Source organism: Euleptes europaea, chromosome 4 (assembly GCF_029931775.1).
Source record: "Euleptes europaea isolate rEulEur1 chromosome 4, rEulEur1.hap1, whole genome shotgun sequence".
NCBI classification, from domain to species: Eukaryota; Metazoa; Chordata; class Lepidosauria; order Squamata; family Sphaerodactylidae; genus Euleptes; species Euleptes europaea.
Genome location: NC_079315.1, coordinates 11,985,579 through 12,004,235, shown reverse-complemented (window position 1 = coordinate 12,004,235; position 18,657 = coordinate 11,985,579). Strand labels below are relative to the sequence as shown.

Genomic DNA, 18,657 nt, shown 5'->3' with positions numbered 1-18,657 from the left:
ATTGAGGATATCTTGGGTATCCAGAACAGGGGGATGCTCTATTAAGGTCTGTGCTGGGGGTCTGGCTATATTCAGGTCATCTAAGTAGCTGCTGGATGTCGCTTCATCATTATTGTTAATAATTGCCACTTGCTTCTGGCTTGAGGGAGTTGGGAGGATATTAGTTGGTTCCTTCTCCTGGGAATTTGTAGTTGGATTGCAACTAGGGTCTGTGTGAGATGGTATTAAGTCTTCTTCCCTAAGAGGCATTTTCGTAGAACCGGGTATAGAAGTTAATTCATGAGGTGTCATCTGAAATCCATGTTGTGTAGTTGAGTGATGTTGTGCAGTCTCTCTTTCAGATTTCTTGATGAAGTCCACAGCCTCCTCATAGCGCACAGCTGATAGTTGGTTTATAAAGAGATAGTTAATTACTGTATTTGTAAAAACCCATCCTGGAAAAATCCCTCTACTTCTCAGGTTGGCCTTCTGAGACAAAATCAAGGAGTGGATTCTTGTGCTCTTAAAGGTTAACATCACTCTTTGTGTTTGTTTCGGACTTGTGATGGGTTCAGTCGATAACAGGTCAATTGTAGCACTGCTCCTCTTAAGTAGATTACATAGGTGGTCGATTACCTGACGCTTGTTATTCCAAATTGGCATAGAGATCAGTTCTCCTGGAGAAAACGGCCGCTTTGGCAATTGGGACCAGGGCCGTCTTAACAGCATTATGGGCCCCTGGGCAAACCAGTATGCTGGGGCCCCTACGACAACCACTCACAGGAATAAAAAGTAAATGGTTGAAAATATTAAACATATATTTATTTTATTGGCACGTCAACAAAACTGGTGTTAAAACATTAAAAACATGCTGTACAACAGCAACTAATCAACATGATAAAAATTTGAACAATACACAAGGCTTGAAAAACAATAATACTCAGTAAGCCACACAGATTAGAGTATGAAATTACTACGAACTTCTTATTATAACAAGCACTTGCAGCATTTCTTTTCAGAGAATTGCTTTATTATTGGCTTGAAGTCAAGGGTCTTCAGGATGTCATTTTCCATGCACATGAGTGAAAGCCAGTTCAAATGATGCTGCCCCATTGTGCTACAAAGCAGATTTTTTATAAGTTTCAGTCTTGAAAAAGAACGTTCTCCTGTACAGTTGGTCGCCATCATGCACATGAGCACTCTGAGTGCAATTTCAAAATTCGGGAATACAGATTTCAAATTGTCCAAAATTATTTTTCTGTACAGTGCAGGGAGAGTCTCACAATTTTCATCAAGAGCCATGTAGTGCTTGAGATGCTCACATTCATTTAAAAGGTCATTATAATTCAGGTCTTTGTGATACATATTAGCCAGATGTTCACACTTTTTCTTTAGTGCATCAGAAGCAATGGTTTTCAATTCACTGAAGAAAGAAAGAAAACAGATTTCCAATCTTTGAATAAGCCTGTGCACGTTTTGTCAGATCAAAGATTAGAGTGTCCAGAATAGGGAGGAAAGTTTCCACCCTGAACTTTTCAGTTTTACTGAGAAGTACCTGTTCTGATCCATCATATCTACTAAGACGCACACTTCGTTTTTGTTCCTGTTTTTTCCCATCACTGTAATCTGTATCTGGACACATACTCCTGGCTTTGAATTCATATTCACTACATTTGTCTCTAGTTTCCAAAAGACAGGTTTTCATAGACTCAAAAAGATTCGTGGCAACAAGGATGTTCACATCCTTTGATTGCGGACCTTGCTTGTTTTGTTCATTCTTTCTAGCATGTCATTCCAAAGAATTGTGAGAAAAATTGTTTCCAGGTTTTCCATTTTTTTGTTCAATCCTTCTGCCTCTCGCCTTGTATTCACTTGCTGTTCATTGTCAGCTGATAGAGAATCCAGTGCATGTTTTTTTTTCTCGAAACCCCCATACAGAGCATGAACAGCATCAAAATGTGCTGACCATCTTGTGTCAGACAGATGCTTGACCACAAAATCTTTTCCTACAGATGATGTCAATACATTACAGCGATGAGTAGAACCAGCAAAAAATGAATACAGGTGCTGAACAAAGTCAAAGAATTTTACAGTCAGTAGACAACACTCTGCTGCTTTTACTCCCACCAAGTTCAGGCTGTGTCCAGCACAGGGGACATAAATGGCAAACTCATTGAGTTGATGAATCCGTGTTTGCAATCCAGTATATCGTCCAGACATATTTGAGGCATTATTGTATGACTGACCAGTGACCACGGCAGTTTGATAGTGGAATGTTGTTCTCATTAAGAAAATCCACAACAGTGTCTGTCCTTTGCTCCATGAGAAAAGATGGGGATGAACATCAAGAAACGTTCCACAGGCTCACAGCCTTTAATGTATCGGACAGTAAATGTCAGTTGATCTGTGTGTGAGATGTCTGGAGTGGAATCTACACTTATTGAATTACACTTTGACTCTTTTACTTCTTCAAGAATAGTACAAAGAACCTGTTGTCCCATTAATTCAATAAATAGAGCCGAAGTCAAACAAGGTGGGAAAACAACGAGCTGAATTCGGTGAGTTTGGGCGGACATCAAATACACCTTTTTTCTTTCTTTCTTTTTTGGTTCTTTTCATTTTGTAGCAGCTGCCTTGAGAGCCCAAAGGTGGAGCACAGGTTTTGAACGAACAAATAACTGAATGAGTTTACCTTTCTGTGGGAGAAGAAGACAAAGGCAGGGACATTTCTGGACCTTAGATTTCATTAGGCAACCATTAAGTAGATTTTCAGGTAATCTGAAGTAGCGTTCTTTTTCTTGCGGCACTTCAAGGCAAAATAGCCTGGTGTCTGCATTACATAAGAACATAAGAAAAACCCTGCTGGATCAGACCAAGGCCCATCAAGTCCAGCAGTCTGTTCACACAGTGGCCAACCATGTGCCTCTATAGGGTTGCCAGCCTCCAGATACTAGCTGGAGATCTCCTGCTATTACAACTGATCTCCAGCCGATAGAGATCAGTTCGCCTGGAGAAAATGGCCGCTTTAGCAATTGGACCCTATGGCATTGAAGTCCCTCCCCTCACCAAACCCCGCCCTCCTCAGGCTCCACCCCCAAAACCTCCCACCGGTGGCAAAGAGGGACCTGGCAACCCTGTGCCTCTAGGATGCCCACAAACAAAACAACTGCAGCAGCATTATCCTGCCTGTGTTCCACAGCACCTAATATAATAGGCATGCTCCTCCCAGACTGTACAGATCCCTCAAAATAGTTGAGGGATCGCTGGGTCTTTTTTGGGGAGGGTTACTTTTATTTGCTGCGTTTTGTCCAACTAAACATTTGCCATAATCGCTACCATTAAAATCAATTAAAATATTTACCAGCAAAAACATCAGGTATACTAAAACAATAAGATTCAAGTCCAGTAGACAAGACTGACTTTGATGGACCGAGGGTCTGATTCAGGACGAAACGTGTATATCTCTAGAAGACACGTACTTGCTGGCTTCGTCTCCTGCACCGATTTGTTACCTGCTGACTTCACATCTGAATGGGTCCGCATTTTTCCCCGGCTCATTTACAGATGGAGGAGAGTTCCTTTGGGTCACGTCCTGTTATACTTCCCAGTTCATTTGGACTTGTGACTGATTCTGTGAGTGGTTTACTATCACTTGCTGTGGACTGTGGAACATTAGTCTGTTGAGACTCTTGGATTTGGTTTGACACCTCTGGACTGCTTTTTGAGTTGATTATTTGTATATTACAGTCACATAGTGTATTCTTTAGTTGTAGTAGTATACCGTTTATTGGAATTGTTTTTGTATTTTGATGAATTGAGTAAATGTATGAATAGCAATAGTAGAGTCTTCGTGCTGTTCTTTGGTTATTAACTAGGTTTATTGCAGCATAGGTGTTTGTTGGTTAGTACCTGGAGGTTGGCAACCCTAAGATTGATGGATGATATTTCCCAGTGGCTTTGTGTAGCGTAAGGGACAAAATGGAACCTTGTGATGCCCCATAAGCCAATGGCCAGTCCAAGAGAATATTCCAGTTGATGGTGTTAAATCTCATTGAGTTTCAGGGCATCACTAGAGGCGCACTCACCTGCCAATCAACTAATGAAGATAGGGTGAAAGTGGTGGTTTCTTTATTATAATCAGGATGGAACCCAGATGGTAAAGGATCTAGATCAGAGGTGTCGAACTAATTTGTTATGAGGACCAGATATGACCTAAATGTCACTTGGTCGGGCCAGGCCATGCCTCAACTGCCCAGATTGAGACTGATTGGTGGCCGCTTTGGCTGAATCGCAGGGTGGATAAGAGCTCTCAAGGGGCCGGATCCAGCCCCCGGGCCATATGTTTGACACCCCTGATCTAGATAATCAGTTTCATCCAAGAATACCTTCGAGTTGTTTTGCTGTGACTCTTTCAAGGACTTTCCCCTCAATATGGCTAGAGGTAAAAGGTAAAGGTCATTACTGACCCATGAGGTGACGTCACATCCCGACGTTTACTAGGCTGACTATGTTTACAGGGTGGTTTGCCATTGCCTACTAGTCAAAATGGTCATGATGCATACCTATTCTCTCCAGGATCAGAGGAGCAGGCCTAGTATATTAGGTGCTGTGGAACACAGGCGGGATAATGCTGCTGCAGTCATCTTGTTTGTGGGCTTCCTGGAGGCGCCTGGTTGGCCACTATGTGAACAGACTGCTGGACTTGATGGGCCTTGGTCTGATCCAGCAGGGCTTTTCTTATGTTCTTATGTTATGTTCTTATGTAATCTCCAAGAAGTTCCCAACCCAAATTTAGTGGCAACCCTAGGGCTCTTAGAAGCAATAGTGTTGATCGTGTTACCGCCCCCTCTATAGTGCTGGTACTTGGTGCAAAGAGATGTTGTACTGCCCTTCACGTCCAACGAACCATGCATAAGGTCTCCTGATTGGAGGGGCCTACTAATTCTTTCACATGACCATCAGCCACATCAGCCGGAAATCCCCCTGGGGCCGTGATCCTGCTTTCTCAAGGGTGGGGATGGACCAGTTCTGAATTACTAATCGAAGAAAGAAAGATCCGTAGAAAACAACAGCCTTTATTTGGCAAACATGTTGCAACACATATTGTGTGTTTGGTGTTTTGTTCTCATGCTTAAGGTTGCCAGCTCCCGGCTGGGAAACTCCTGGAGATTAGGGGGTGGGGCCTGGATAAGGGCAGGGTTTGAGGAGGATACGGGCCTCAGTAAGGTAATGCCATAGAGTCCAATTGCCAAAGTGGCCGTTTTCTCCAGGGGAACTGATCTCTGTTGCCTGGAGATCTGTTGTAATTCTGGGAGGTCTCCAGGCCCCACCTGGAGGCTGGCAACCCTGCTCATGCTCCTGTAACCCTCCTAACATCTTGGCCTCCATCTCGGATCTGGGTTTCTTGCCAGAGTTGTATTCACAGCATAGTTGTGGTTATTCCGGCAGTTAAGAGGGAAATGCCAGATAAAAGAACCAGATAATGTTAATGCAATTTATGATTATGCTTATGATTAATGGTTACACAAGGGTGAGCACATGTAGGGTCCTTAGGGTTGCCAACCTCCAGGTGGTACAGAAAATAGCTGAAAATGCTATTGATAGCCCATTATAACAAATCTGTATTCACAATAACAAGTTGCATTCAGCCAATTGAAATGCCAGGTAGTGGCAATATACAAGTACAGTTACAATTCACTCCAAGGTTGAAGTCTTCAATGAGCAGAAAAGTAAACTGGGATACGATCATTTCAGTTCTTTGAACTCTTCCTCAGTCCCGTTTCTGTACAATATGTGAAAAGTGATACATCATAACATCAATAATCTACATCTAGTAAATGATTTGTCATGCTTCATATAAGAACCATGTCCCTTTAAGAACTTGCTGTCTTTTTAAGAACTTGCTGTTGTGTCACACTGGCTGAGACTTAAGCTGCCTTGCTGTAGAGTTTATTCATTACAGCTTGTATCCTGTGAGGGAACGTCATATTGTAAACTTGTCTGAGCAACTATATGAATTGGATATCCTATTATTGGAATCATTAATGTGAAAAGACACATGTGGTTGCTATTTGTATCCTGTAAAAGGATTAAGAATTGTATAAAGAAAGATTGAAGCTATATCAGCTTATATTGAAAAATAACCAACATAGATGATTGTAAGTAAGAAACCATTTTATTTATTTGTTAACATTGATAAGAATTGTAGATTATTGATGTTATGATGTATCACTTTTCACATATTGTACAGAAACGGGACTGAGGAAGAATTCAAAGAATTGAAACGATCGTATCCCAGTTTACTTTTCTGCTCATTGAAGACTTCCACCTCGGAGTGAATTGTAACTGTACTTGTATATTGCCACTACCTGGCATTTCAATTGGCTGAATGCAACTTGTTATTGTGAATACAGATTTGTTATAATGTGCTATCAGTAGAATTTTCAGCTATTTTCTGTACTTTCTTTCTAACCTTGGGTACAGGTACAGAGGTGTTTATTTGGATTGCTTAACCTCCAGGTGGTGGCTGGAGATCACCTGCTATTACAACTGATGTCCAGGCGACAGCGATCAGTTCCCCTGGAAGAAATGGCTACATTGGCAATTGGACTCTATGGCATTGAAGTCCCTCCCCTCTCCAAACCCCACCCTCCTCAAGCTCCACCCCCAAAATCTCGAGGTATTTCTCAACCTGGAGCTGGCAACCCTAAGGGTCCTTGATGCTGCTGTTTGTTCAAGGCCCACTGACCCAGGGGACTTGGTTGGTAGGGTTGCCAACCTCCAGGTGATACAAAAAGAACAGCACACAGACTCTATATCTCTATACACCTATTTAATGTGAATACATATACTAAAGGAAACTTATAGAAAGGAAACTTATAAAACCTATTGCCCTCTACTTTAACTCTAAGTGTGAATACTAACCTTAAACCTAACTAAGCATCTCTAGCAAACTACAATCTCTAATACCATATACTCTAACCCAGTGGTTCTCAACCTGGGGCCATATGGCCCCCCGGGGGGGCAGGATATTCCCAGAGGGCCACAGGTGAAAATTGCGTAAATGGGGGGACACAGAGGGAAGTGAGAAGTGAAGAAAACAGAGAAGTGACCAAGAAAAGAAAAAAGAAAAAAAAAAAGAAAACAGAGAAGGGAAGAAAATAGAAAACAGTGGTAGAGACTTTGTTCTCCCTTGTATGTGAACAATGGGTGTTACTGCATTATGTATTCCCAGCGATGTATTAAGAGTTTGAAACTGTTATGAAAAATACCATTCGCACTTTGTTTGGCCCCTTTAGCTGTGAAGACGTCTTCCAACCATTTTTCAGCCGTGGCATCCAAAAACCCTTTTAAAGCGATGTTTTTTATAACTTTTTCAAACTCTTAATACATCACTGGGAATACATAATGCGGTAACCCCAATTGTTGTTTATTAGCGTGTTGTATTCCCTTTTTGTGGGGTATTTTTTTTTTGTAAATTTCAGTTTCCCAATAAGAACTGCATGTGTGCATTTTGTGTGGCTGTTTATGCTTCTTTGTTCCTTGGCTATTTACAAACAAAGCATTTAAACAGCTGCCTTTCTACCAGTAGGACAGGGGGGCCGCAGGAAGGAAAGAAGGTCGGAAGGGGGCCACGGTCGGAAAAAGGTTGAGAACCACAGCTCTAACCAACAGCAAGTTACACACAAGAGACCATATGTACACACAAGCAACAGCCCCCAATAGATATTGTTTGTGTGTACATATGGTCTCTTGTGTGTAACTTGCTGTTGGTTAGAGTATATGGTATTAGAGATTGTAGTTTGCTAGAGATGCTTAGTTAGGTTTAAGGTTAGTATCACACTTAGAGTTAAAGTAGAGTGCAACGGTTTTTATAAGTTTCCTTTCTATAAGTTTCCTTTAGTATATGTATTCGCATTAAATAGGTGGATAGAGATATAGAGCCTGCGTGCTGTTCTTTTTGTCTCAGCTCATCTGTATTTTCAGCATAGGTTGTTTTTTTGGGGGGTTGAACCTCCAGGTGATGGCTTGAGATCTCCTGCTATTGCAACTGATCTCCAGCCGATAGAGATCAGTTCCCCTGGAGAAAACGGCAGCATTGGCAATTGGACTCTATGGCATTGAAGTCCCTCCCCATTCCAAACCCCCGCCCACCTCAGGCTCCACCCTTAAAAATCTCCAGGTATTTTCCAACCAGGAGCTAGTAACCTTATTGGTTGGGATTAGGGTTGCCAGGTCCCTTTCCAGGTAGTACTTAGAGGTTGGCAAGCCTGGTTTGACAGAGGCGATCAGATGTTGGCCAATCACTGAACAAATTGAACACCCCCTGAACCTGTTTGCATCAGGGTTTTTTGCAATACCGGGCAGGCATAAAACGCTGGAGATTGGAAGAGGTTGGCAGCCCTTAACTTCGCTAGGGGCGACTTAAAGGCATCCTGAATGGTAGGATGTTTTTAAATGCAGCGTTTTGTTTATGACCGATTTAACTGTGTATTGAAACAGCTGCCTGCTGAGCCGAGCAGCAGCACGTTAAGGCCAAGGGGATTGCCAGGTCCCTTTTTGCCACCGGGAGGGAGGTTTTGGGGGCGGAGCCTGAGGAGGGCAGAGTTTGGGGAGGGGAGGGACTTTGATGCCATAGAGTCCAATTGCCAAAGCAGCCATTTTTCTCCAGGGGAACTGATCTCTATCAGCTAGAGGTCAGTTGTAATACTGGGAGATCTCCAGCCAGTACCTGGAGGTTGGCAACGCTATGAGAACTCGAAGGATGACACTGGAAACATGTGTAAACTCTAAACATTTGTGAATATTCATTTTAGCTCTGACTGCAACCATGAAGTCTGCAAAACAGCCCGAGGGCAAGCGGGTAGAGCCGTCCAAGATGGAGACGAAGGAGCCGAAAGCACAAGAGGAGGCAGAGATGGAAGAAGAAGAAGAGGATGACAGTGGTCTCATTGGATTCTTCAATTCCTACCAGGAGCTCTTCCAGTTCTTCTGCAACAACACGACCATCCATGGGGCCATCCGGCTGGTTTGCTCTAAGAGGAACAAGATGAAGACTGCCTTCTGGTCGGTCCTCTTCTTCCTCACCTTTGGCCTCATGTACTGGCAGTTTGGCATCATGTATGGTGATTACTTCAGCTTTCCTGTCAACCTGAACTTGAACCTCAATTCCGATAGACTTACCTTTCCAGCTGTCACACTGTGCACCCTCAACCCCTACCGGTAAGTCCAGTGAGGTCGCAATGATTTGGCTATGAGATTTGGCTATGAGAGCCAGCGTGGTGTAGTGGTTAAGAGTTTGTGGTTTGTAGCAGTGGACTCAGATCTGGAGAACCGGGTTTGATTCCCCACTCCTCCAGGTGAGCAGCGGACTCTAATCTGGTGAACTGGGTTGGTTTCCCCACTCCTCCACATAAAGCCAGCTGGGTGACCTTGGGCTAGTCACAGTTCTCTTAGAGCTCTCTCAGCCCCACCTATCTCACAGGGTGTCTGTTGTGGTGAGGGGAGGGGAAGGTGATTGTAAGCCAGTTTGAGTCTCCCTTAAGTGGTAGAGGAAGTTGGCATATAAAAACCAACTCTTTTTCTTCTTCTTCTACTGCAGGGGTGACTTGAATCTTGCATGGTCTACTTTGTTGTTCTTGTTGCAAGAATCCATGTAGTTTGCTGATTTACAAAGCCAGAGTACATAATTCAGAATCTCTTAAAAGTTAAGGTACTAACAGTTTGTACAAGGTGATCCTGAGTATGGAGAGCCAGCATGGTTAAGAGCGGTGGTCTGTAGTCAGGAGAGCCAGGTTCGATTCCCACTCCCCCACATGAGCAGCGGCCTCTAATCTGATGAACCGGATTGGTTCCCCCATTACTCCCCATGAAGCCTGCTGGGTGACCTTGGGCCAGTCACAGTTCTTTCCAAACTCTCTTAGCCCCGCCGACCTCACAAGGTGTCTGTTGTGGGGAGAGGAAGGGAAGTTGATTGTAAGCTGGTCTGAGACTCCTTAAAAGGTAGAGAAAACCGGGGTATAAAAACCAACTCTTCTTCTAAGAACATAAATGGTTTGCTGCAGACCAATCTTCATCTTGTTCAGCAGTCTGCAAGAGGCTGTTTATCAGGAATTGGCCAATAGTCCACAGTCTACCTTCTGCCCAAGCATGGTGTATACCAGTGATCTCCAACATGGTGTCGGTGGGTGCTGTGGCCCACACCATTGTGTATACTGGTGCCACTTGCTTCTTCCCTAAAATATCTCTTCCCCAAAGCAAGGAGCCAATCTTGACTTCTCCGGGAGGCATAGCTTTTGGGTCTACAGGAAGCAACCCATTTGGATATGGCTTCCTCTGTGATAGGAGGATAATTTTTCGGAACGTCCTAACATTTTGTGGAACTTCCCAACCATGGTAGTCATTTTGTGATTGGTCCTGCAACTGTGGTAGCGGTTTTGTGGTAGAGAGCCAGCATGGTGTAGTGGTTAAGAGCGGAGGACTCTAATCTGGAGAACCTGGTTCGATTCCCCATTCCTTCACAAGAGCGGTGGACGGTAATCCTGTGAACCAGGTTGGTTTCCCCGCCCCTCTACATAAAGCCTGCTAGGTGACCTTGAGCTAATTACAGTTCTTTCTGAATTCTCTCAGCCCCACCACCTACCTCCCAAGGTGTCTGTTGTGGGGAGTGTAAGGGAAGGTGATTGTAAGCCGCTTTGAGACTCCTTTTGGCAGAGAAAATTGGGGTATAAAAACCAACTCTTCTTCCTGTTCTCCAAATTCCAAAATTGCCCATGGGCTCAACAGGGTTGGGTACCCCTGAGGTCTATCCTTGAAGGAGGATCCACCTGTAGAAACATGGACCTGGCAAGCCCATCTTTCCATCTTTTAGGTACAGTGCTCTGCAGCATGATCTTGAAGACCTGGATCGCATCACCCACCGAACACTGATGGATATGTACAAATACAACATGCCATTGGGGCAGAAAAACCGTATGGGGCAGAATAGTCGGAAACGCAGATCCAGAAGCCTATATTACCACATCCGGCGTCACCCGTTGCGTAGACAGAAGCGGGACAATCAAGGCAGCATGGAGGATAACAATCCCGAAGTGGGCATGAATGACTGGAGAATTGGCTTCATCCTGGTGAGGACACTTCCCTTCCCCTTTGGCTCCCACTCCAGATTCACCTTCACTCCCTCCATTTCTGTCTTGTATCTCTTCCACACAGGAGTCTTGCCTGTAGTTGTTTAGTATGTTTGCTAGTGCTAGGAAAGTAGGAGGGTTGAGAAGGGTAAACATATAGAATTGCCTTGCCATGATGACTCAGATTTTTATGAGGCAGAAACTCCCCCCTCCCCAAAAAAAATCCTGAGAACAGTAATTTTGGAATACTCTAATACACATTCCTAGTTCCTAGGGTTGCCAACCTCCAGGTAGTAGCTGGAGATCTCCTGTTATTACAACTGATCTCCAGCAGATAAGAGATCGGTTCACCTGGAGAAAATGGCCACTTTGGCAATTGGACTCTATGGCAGTGAAGTCCCTCCCCTCCCCAAACCCCACCCTCCTCAGGCTCTGCCCCATAAATCTCCAGGTATTTCTTAACCCGGAGCTAGCAACCCTACTATTTCCCCTCCTCACAAACCTGTATCTTCAAATGTTCTCCAAAGGCAAGGGAATAGCTGTTAATCCCATTTGTAGTATAAACAGGCCCTGAATACGTATATATCTTGTAACACAGTCTTCCTTGAGCGACTAGATCTTCAGCTTACTGCCCCCAATGCGTTATTTTCATCGAACCTTCTATGTACCTGTGTTATGTCCATTTGATATTTGTGTTAAGAACGTAAGAATATAAGAATAGCCCTGCTGTATCAGGCCGAAGCCCATCAAGTCCAGCAGTGGCCAACCAGGTGCCTCTAGGAAGCCCACAAACAAGATGACTGCAGCAGCACCATCCAGCCCATACTCCCAGCAACTGATTCAGAGGCATACTGCCTGTGGAGGGAGTAGATATCCATCACGACTAACAGCCATTGATAGCCCCATCCTCCATGAATCTGTCCACTCCCCCTTTAAAGCCTTCCAAATTGGCAACCATTACCACATCTGTTGGCAGTGAGTTCTACTATTTAATTATGTGTTGTGTGAAGAAGTACTCCCTTTGGTCTCTCCTGAATCTCCCACCCTTCAGCGTCAGTGGATGATCCCAGGGTTCTAGTATCATGGGAGGAGGAGAAGAAGAGTTGGTTTTTCTCCACCTTTTAAGAAGAATCAAACTGGCTTACAATCTCCTTCCTCTCCCCACAACAGGCACCTTGTGAGGTAGGTGAGGCTGTGAGAGTTTGAAGAGAATTGTGACTGGCCCGAGGTCACCCAGCAGGCTGCATGCGGAGGAGTGGGGAATCAAACCCAGTTCTCCACATGCATATGTGCATTCTCCACATAACTGTATAGACCTCTATCCTGTCTCCCTTTGCTTGTCCTGGCATAAGGAAGGCCTTTGTTTCCACACTCCGTCGCTTTCGTCTTGGGCAGGCTGACCGTATGTCCCATTTTGAATGGGACAGCCCCGTTTTTATCATATTTCCCGGCCTTTTTAATTAAAATGTCAACTTTGTCCCGTTTTGCACCTCATTACACTTCCAACCTTTGTTTCCTTCAGTTCTGACATTTCTTATGCTGCATGCAGGCATGGCTGGGTAAATTCTCATAGAAACTGTGCTCCGATCGGGTTACACTACACAGAGCTTAGCTCCACCTCCCCATGCCAAGAGTGTGAAGGAAGGAGGAGGGGGGAAGGAAGGGAGCAACAGAGATAGGTAACCTCTACGCCTACCTATTTTTTTGTATGGGTCCTGGCACTGAAGAATAATGGCAAGCTCAATATGTTACGTAATAAAACGTTTTTTATCATCCTGCTTTTCCATGAATGCACAATATTACATAACCCCTGTCCTGTTTTGTTTTGTTTTAAAAAAGTATTGAATTTATTTCAAAAGGGGGGATACAGAAGGAAAAAAAGGGAAAGGATAGGGGGCCATCTGCAAATTAAGTACATTTGTATGAAATGATAATAGCATTTTAACATAAAAAGGAATTACATCATGATTACCACAATTCACTAATTAATTAAATAACTTGTTCCGATAGAAAATATTCACTTTGCTATCATCAATAATTGTACCTTTGTTCTTGTTCTACTAAAAAATAACTTCACTTTGCTTCAACCAATGTTTTTATTGTTTTGTAAAGTTTCAGCTACTAGTTTCTTTATAGCTATAAAGCAAACTCAATTTTGCGTTGAACTGTTCAAGAGTTTCTTCATCAGTCATGTTCATCAAGTGGGTTATTTTAGCCATTATGGCATATTACAACATTTTATCTTTCCAGTCATCTATGTCTGGCATGTTTGATTGTCTCCATCTCTTCGCAAGAACTACTCTTGCTGCTGTTGTGGCATATTTGAATGAGTCTTTTAATTGCTTTCCCATGAATACACAATATTCCATAACCACTGTCCCGTTTTTGCCAACCCAATGTCCCGCTTTTGTCCCAAGGAAATATGGTCAGCCTAGTCTTGGGGTGTCCTGACAAGATTGTTCATTCCCTTTGCAGTGGAATGAAAACAAGACTGACTGTTTCCACCAAATGTACTCGTCAGGTGTGGACGCTGTGCGTGAGTGGTACAGCTTCCATTATATCAACATCCTGGCCCGGATCCCTGCCACCAAGGACCTGGACGAGTCCAACTTTGAGAGCTTCATCTACGCCTGCCGTTTCAACGAGGCATCATGCAACGAGGCGTGAGTCCCGAAAGGACTGTGATCTTCAGACGTGGGCCCCCTGTTACCTTTGGCTCTGGTCTGGTTTGCAGAATTCTGTTTTATTAATTGAAAAGATTGACACTCGGCCTTTTCCATAGTTGCTCAAGGTAGCCGATATTATCACTGTAAATATCACTCCATAGGGTTGCCATCCTCCAGGTACTAACAAAAAAGGACCCCTCTGTACTAGTACCAAGAGGTTTGGAAATCAGCACAGGAGCGACTGAGTACAACAAAGTGCAAAATTATATATTGAGTGCTACAATAACAAAACCACAGTGTGACATCACAATATACATATGAAATACTCTACTATCCTAATCCTAATTTAAACAATGCAAAAGTCCTATATGTGGATCTTCAGATTTCAAAATTCAAGTTCCATCTTGGTCCAAAGCAGGTACCATCCAGAAAGTAGAAGGGGAGGTCCCAAAAGGGTACCACCAAGCCAAGCAGAAGGGGATACGGCCGTTTCGAATTCTTCTTCAGTCCCACTTCTAATCCAGTTCCACAACGATTCTTATACATGTAATATTATTCAAATATGTATTCATCCAGTCATCTCTTACATCAGGATAGTCAACTGGTTACCGTAGGGATACAAGACGTAGCAGTCAACCTCCAGGTACTAGCTGGAGATCTCCTACTTTTACAACTGATCAGTTCACCTGGAGAAAATGGCCGCTTTGGCAATTGGACTCTATGGCAGTAAAGTCCCTCCCCTCCCCAAACCACGCCCTCCTTAGGCTCCACCCCCAAAACTTCCTGCCGGTGGCAAAGAGGGACCTCACAACCCTATCACTCCAGGTGGTGGCTGGAGATCTTCTGCTATTCCAGCTGATCTCCAGGCGACGGAGGTTAGTTCACCTGGAGAAAATGGCCGCTTTGGAAGATGGACTGTGTGACATTATACCCTACTGAAGTCCCTCCCCTCACCAAACACGGCCCTCCTCACCGCCCTCACCAAACACCGCCCTCACCAAACACCGTCCTCCACCCCCCCAAAATCTCCAGGTATTTCCCAACCTGGAGCTGGCAACCCACACTGTAAACCATTTCAAAAATCAGATCAGGCTGTAATAAGTTATTTGCTTAACGGTGCAATCCTATGAAGATTTAACGCCGGTCTTTAAAAAAAATGATGATCAGCAGTACAATCTAGATTCCTCTCCTCTTGAAACAGTGCCACAGGGCCTGTAAGTAGGGTTGCCAACCTCCAGGTATTCGCTGGAGATCTCCTGCTATTACAGCTGATCTCCAGCCAATAGAGATCAGTTCCCCTGGAGAAATGGCCGCTTTGGCAATTGGACTCCATGGCTCTGCCCAAAAAACCTCCCGCCGGTGGCAAAGAGGGACCTGGCAACCCTACTTGTAACACTGTGGTTGAGGACAGCAACAGTTTCCATCCTGCTGGCCCCCCTTCCCCTTCCCTTTTCCTTTACTGATAATTTGTCTGTTTGTTGTGCGGTTCCTTTCCCTCTGTATGGTTTTCCCATCGTTGTTTTATGCTGCTTATAGTCAAGAGCCTGGTTTTCAATTTAGTTTTGATCTGTAAATTATGGTTTAAAATTATATTGTAATGGTGAGCTCCTCAGAGTCTGGCCTGGCCACGAATGGGCGGCATAGAAATCCAACGAACAAACAAGAGGGAGAAGAAGAGTTGGTTTTTATACCCCAGTTTTCTCTAACTTTTAAGGAGACTCAAAGCGGCTTGCAATCATCTTCCCCTCCCCTCCCCACAACAGACATCTTGTGAGGTAGGAAGGGCTGAGAGAGTTTCCCTGCAGTTTGGCCACGTTTTCAAATATGAGATAAAACAGGTCTCTGAAAACATGGGCAAAACATGGGGAAACGCAGGGGGAGAGCGAGGCGACCTCTGACAGTCAGAAAGGGCATGCATAATCCAAACAAAGATCCGAAGTCGTCAGAGGGGTGACAGTGAGGGAAACAGCCAAGCATAAGAGGCCACTGAGTCAGACCATTGATCTATCAAGGTCAATAGTGTCTACTCCGATTAACAGCGCTTCTCCAGGGTCTCAGGCAGAAGAGGCCTGTCGCATCACTTACTTCCCGATGCCTTTTTTTTTATCTGGAGATGGCAGGGATTGAACTTGGGACACAGGGGGGTGCCAAGCAGTGCTCTACCACTGAGCCACAGCCCGAGGTCATTACGAATCAGGCCTTCGGTGTTACATTAGCCACACTGGTTACATCCCCTTTTCTAGGAAGTGAATGCCCCGGGCAGCTGAATCGTGGTTCTCCTGAGCCAACTTGGCCTCTAGTCAAGCCAGCGGTTGTTTGCAGTTCTTTGTCAACTCGTCTCACCTCACCTCACCTTTGTCAACTCACCTTCCTTTCACAACTTATTTACTCCTCTTTTCCCCTCCCAAACCCACCTGTCGCTGGCACTTGGGGCTGTTTTGGTTCACGGCTTGAATTCTGTTGATCCTGGTTTAACTTTGAATGGCCTTTAAGCCACGCAGATCTGCACCTGATGCCGCTGATCCCTTATTGATGGTATAGACACAGCTTGAGGGTGTCACCTCTACCTCTTACCTGCATCTGTTGTTCTAAGCCCTTCCTTATTTGGGAAGCTCTTGAGCTTCTCTGGGAACAGAAGAAACCCACAATGGGTTTTTTCTTGCAAGGTTAACAAATGTTCTCTTGCAAGGTTCGTCTGTCACAAATGTTCTCTGGCAAGGTTCATCTGTCACAAATGTTCTCTGGCAAGGTTCGTCTGTCACAAGTGCGCTTCAGTAAGTTGATGAAGGTCAAGTGAGCCAGCTTTTGAGTCCAGTAGACCTCTTTTTCAGAGTGCATTTTAAGCAGTGCCCTCACCTGGATTACCGCAGGCTAGAAGAAGAGTTGATTTTATACCCCAACTTTCTCTACCTTTAAGAAGTCTCAGACCGGCTTACAATCACCTTCCCTTCTTCTCCCCGCAACAGACACTTTGTGAGGCAGCTGGGGCTGAGCGAGTTTGGAGAGAACTGTGACTAGCCCAAGGTCACCCAGCAGGCTTCATGTGTAGGAGTGGGGAAACCAACCGGGTTCACCAGATTAGAGTCTGCCGCTCATGTGGAGGAGTGGGGAATCAAACCCAGTTCTCCCAATGAGAGTCTACCACTCTTAACCACTACAGCAACTGGCTGTCCCTCTCTCTAGCCTGATCTCATGAGATCTTGGAAGCTAAGCAAGGACATATTTGAATGGGAGTCCCCCCAAGGAATTCCAGGGTCACTCTGCAGAGCATGTCCAGAGGAGAGCGGTTAAAGTTCTGGAATCCATGCCCTATGAGGAGAGACTTAAGGAGTTGGGTTTGTTTAGTCTGGAGAAGAGAAAGTTAAGGGGTGACATGATAGCCATGTTTAAATATTTGAAGGGATGCCATGTTGATGAGGGAACTAGCTTGTTCTCTGTTGCTTCAGAGACTAGGACACGGAGTAATGGATTTAAACGAAGAGAAAAGCGGTTCCACCTAAACATTAGGAAGAACTTTCTGACAGTGAGGGTGGTTCGACGGTGGGATGCCCTGCCTGGTGTGGGGGAGTCCCCGTCTTTGGAGGTCTTTAAGCAGAGGCCATCTGATGGGAGCGCTTTTATTGTGGGATCCTGCATGGCAGGGGGTTGGACTGGATGCCCCTTGTGGTCTCTTCCAACCTTGTGTGATTCTGTGATTTTGTGGAAAGGCAATGGCAAACCACCTCTGTTAGTCACTTGCCTTGAAAACTCTATAGGGTTGCCATAAGTCATCTGCGTCTTGATGGCCCTTACACGCACACATGTTAAGCAAAAGGAGAGGAAACGATGCTGCTGGGCAGGGTTAACAGCCCAGATCTGTGTAACAATCTTCAAATGGAATGGAGGAGGCATGAATGCATGAATGCACACCTAATTAGGCTTGACTTGCTGGGTGCGGCAAAGATCTCACATTGCAGCATCAAGACATGCTGAGATGGAGGACCAACAGATGCTGGAATTCAGCAATCCCCAGCACGGCACCCACGGCCACCATGCGTGCATTTGGACTTATTTATTTATGCCCCAGCTTTTCTCCACAGTTGGGACTCAAAGCAGCTTAGAACATCATTCTCCTCTCCTACATTTTCTCCTCATCACAACAGCCCTGCAAGGAAGGTTAGGCTGAGAGAATGTGACTGACTTCAGGTCACTCGGCAGGCTTCCATGGTAGAAGTGGAGGATTCAAACCTGGGTCTCCCAGGATGCTCATCCGACACTCTATCGACTACTCCACCCTGGCTCTCACTCAAGGGTCTCCTGGGACCCATTTGCTTCTTCCCCAAAGCAGAGAGCCAGTTCTGCTTGTTCTATACCCCACTAAATCAGGAGAAGAAGATGGGAAGCATCATCTTTGGGTCTTCAGGGAGCACCCATCAGAAATACCTGCCTCCACTCTCTCAGCTTGCAACCTCCCAACATTTTGTGGTTCCAGCACCCCCATGGCAGCCATTTTGTTGATGTGCCCACTCCCTAGGGCTGCCAACATGCAGGTGAGCCTGCATTTAACACATAGTTAAATTGTGGAACTCCCTGCCCCAGGATGTGGTGATGGCTGCCAGTGTGGAAGGCTTGAAGAGGGGAGTGGACATGTTCATGGAGGAGAGGGCTATTCATGGCTACTAGTCAAAATGGATACTAGTCATGATGCAGACCTATTCTCTCCAGGATCAGAGGAGCATGCCTATTATATTAGGTGCTGTGGAACACAGGCAGGAGAATGCTGCTGCGTTCATCTTGTTTGGCGGCTTCCTGGAGGCACCTGGTTGGCCACTGTGTGAACAGACTGCTGGGCTTGATAGGCCTTGGTCTGATCCAGCATGTCCTTTCTTATGTTCTTATGATAATTA

General features: G+C 44.9%; 1 protein-coding gene across 1 annotated transcript in view; it reads left to right on the top strand.

Moving 5' to 3' along the window:
• The first annotated feature begins 2,627 nt into the window (after positions 1-2,627).
• Positions 2,628-18,657, top strand: part of SCNN1A (sodium channel epithelial 1 subunit alpha) — a 31,717-nt gene continuing 15,687 nt past the window's right edge. Inside the window, exons 1-4 of the mRNA XM_056847935.1 lie at positions 2,628-2,752; positions 8,796-9,201; positions 10,850-11,105; positions 13,581-13,768. Coding sequence (XP_056703913.1) covers positions 2,662-2,752; positions 8,796-9,201; positions 10,850-11,105; positions 13,581-13,768 — 941 coding nt within the window. The 5' untranslated portion in view covers positions 2,628-2,661. The remainder of the gene's footprint in view (positions 2,753-8,795; positions 9,202-10,849; positions 11,106-13,580; positions 13,769-18,657) is intronic.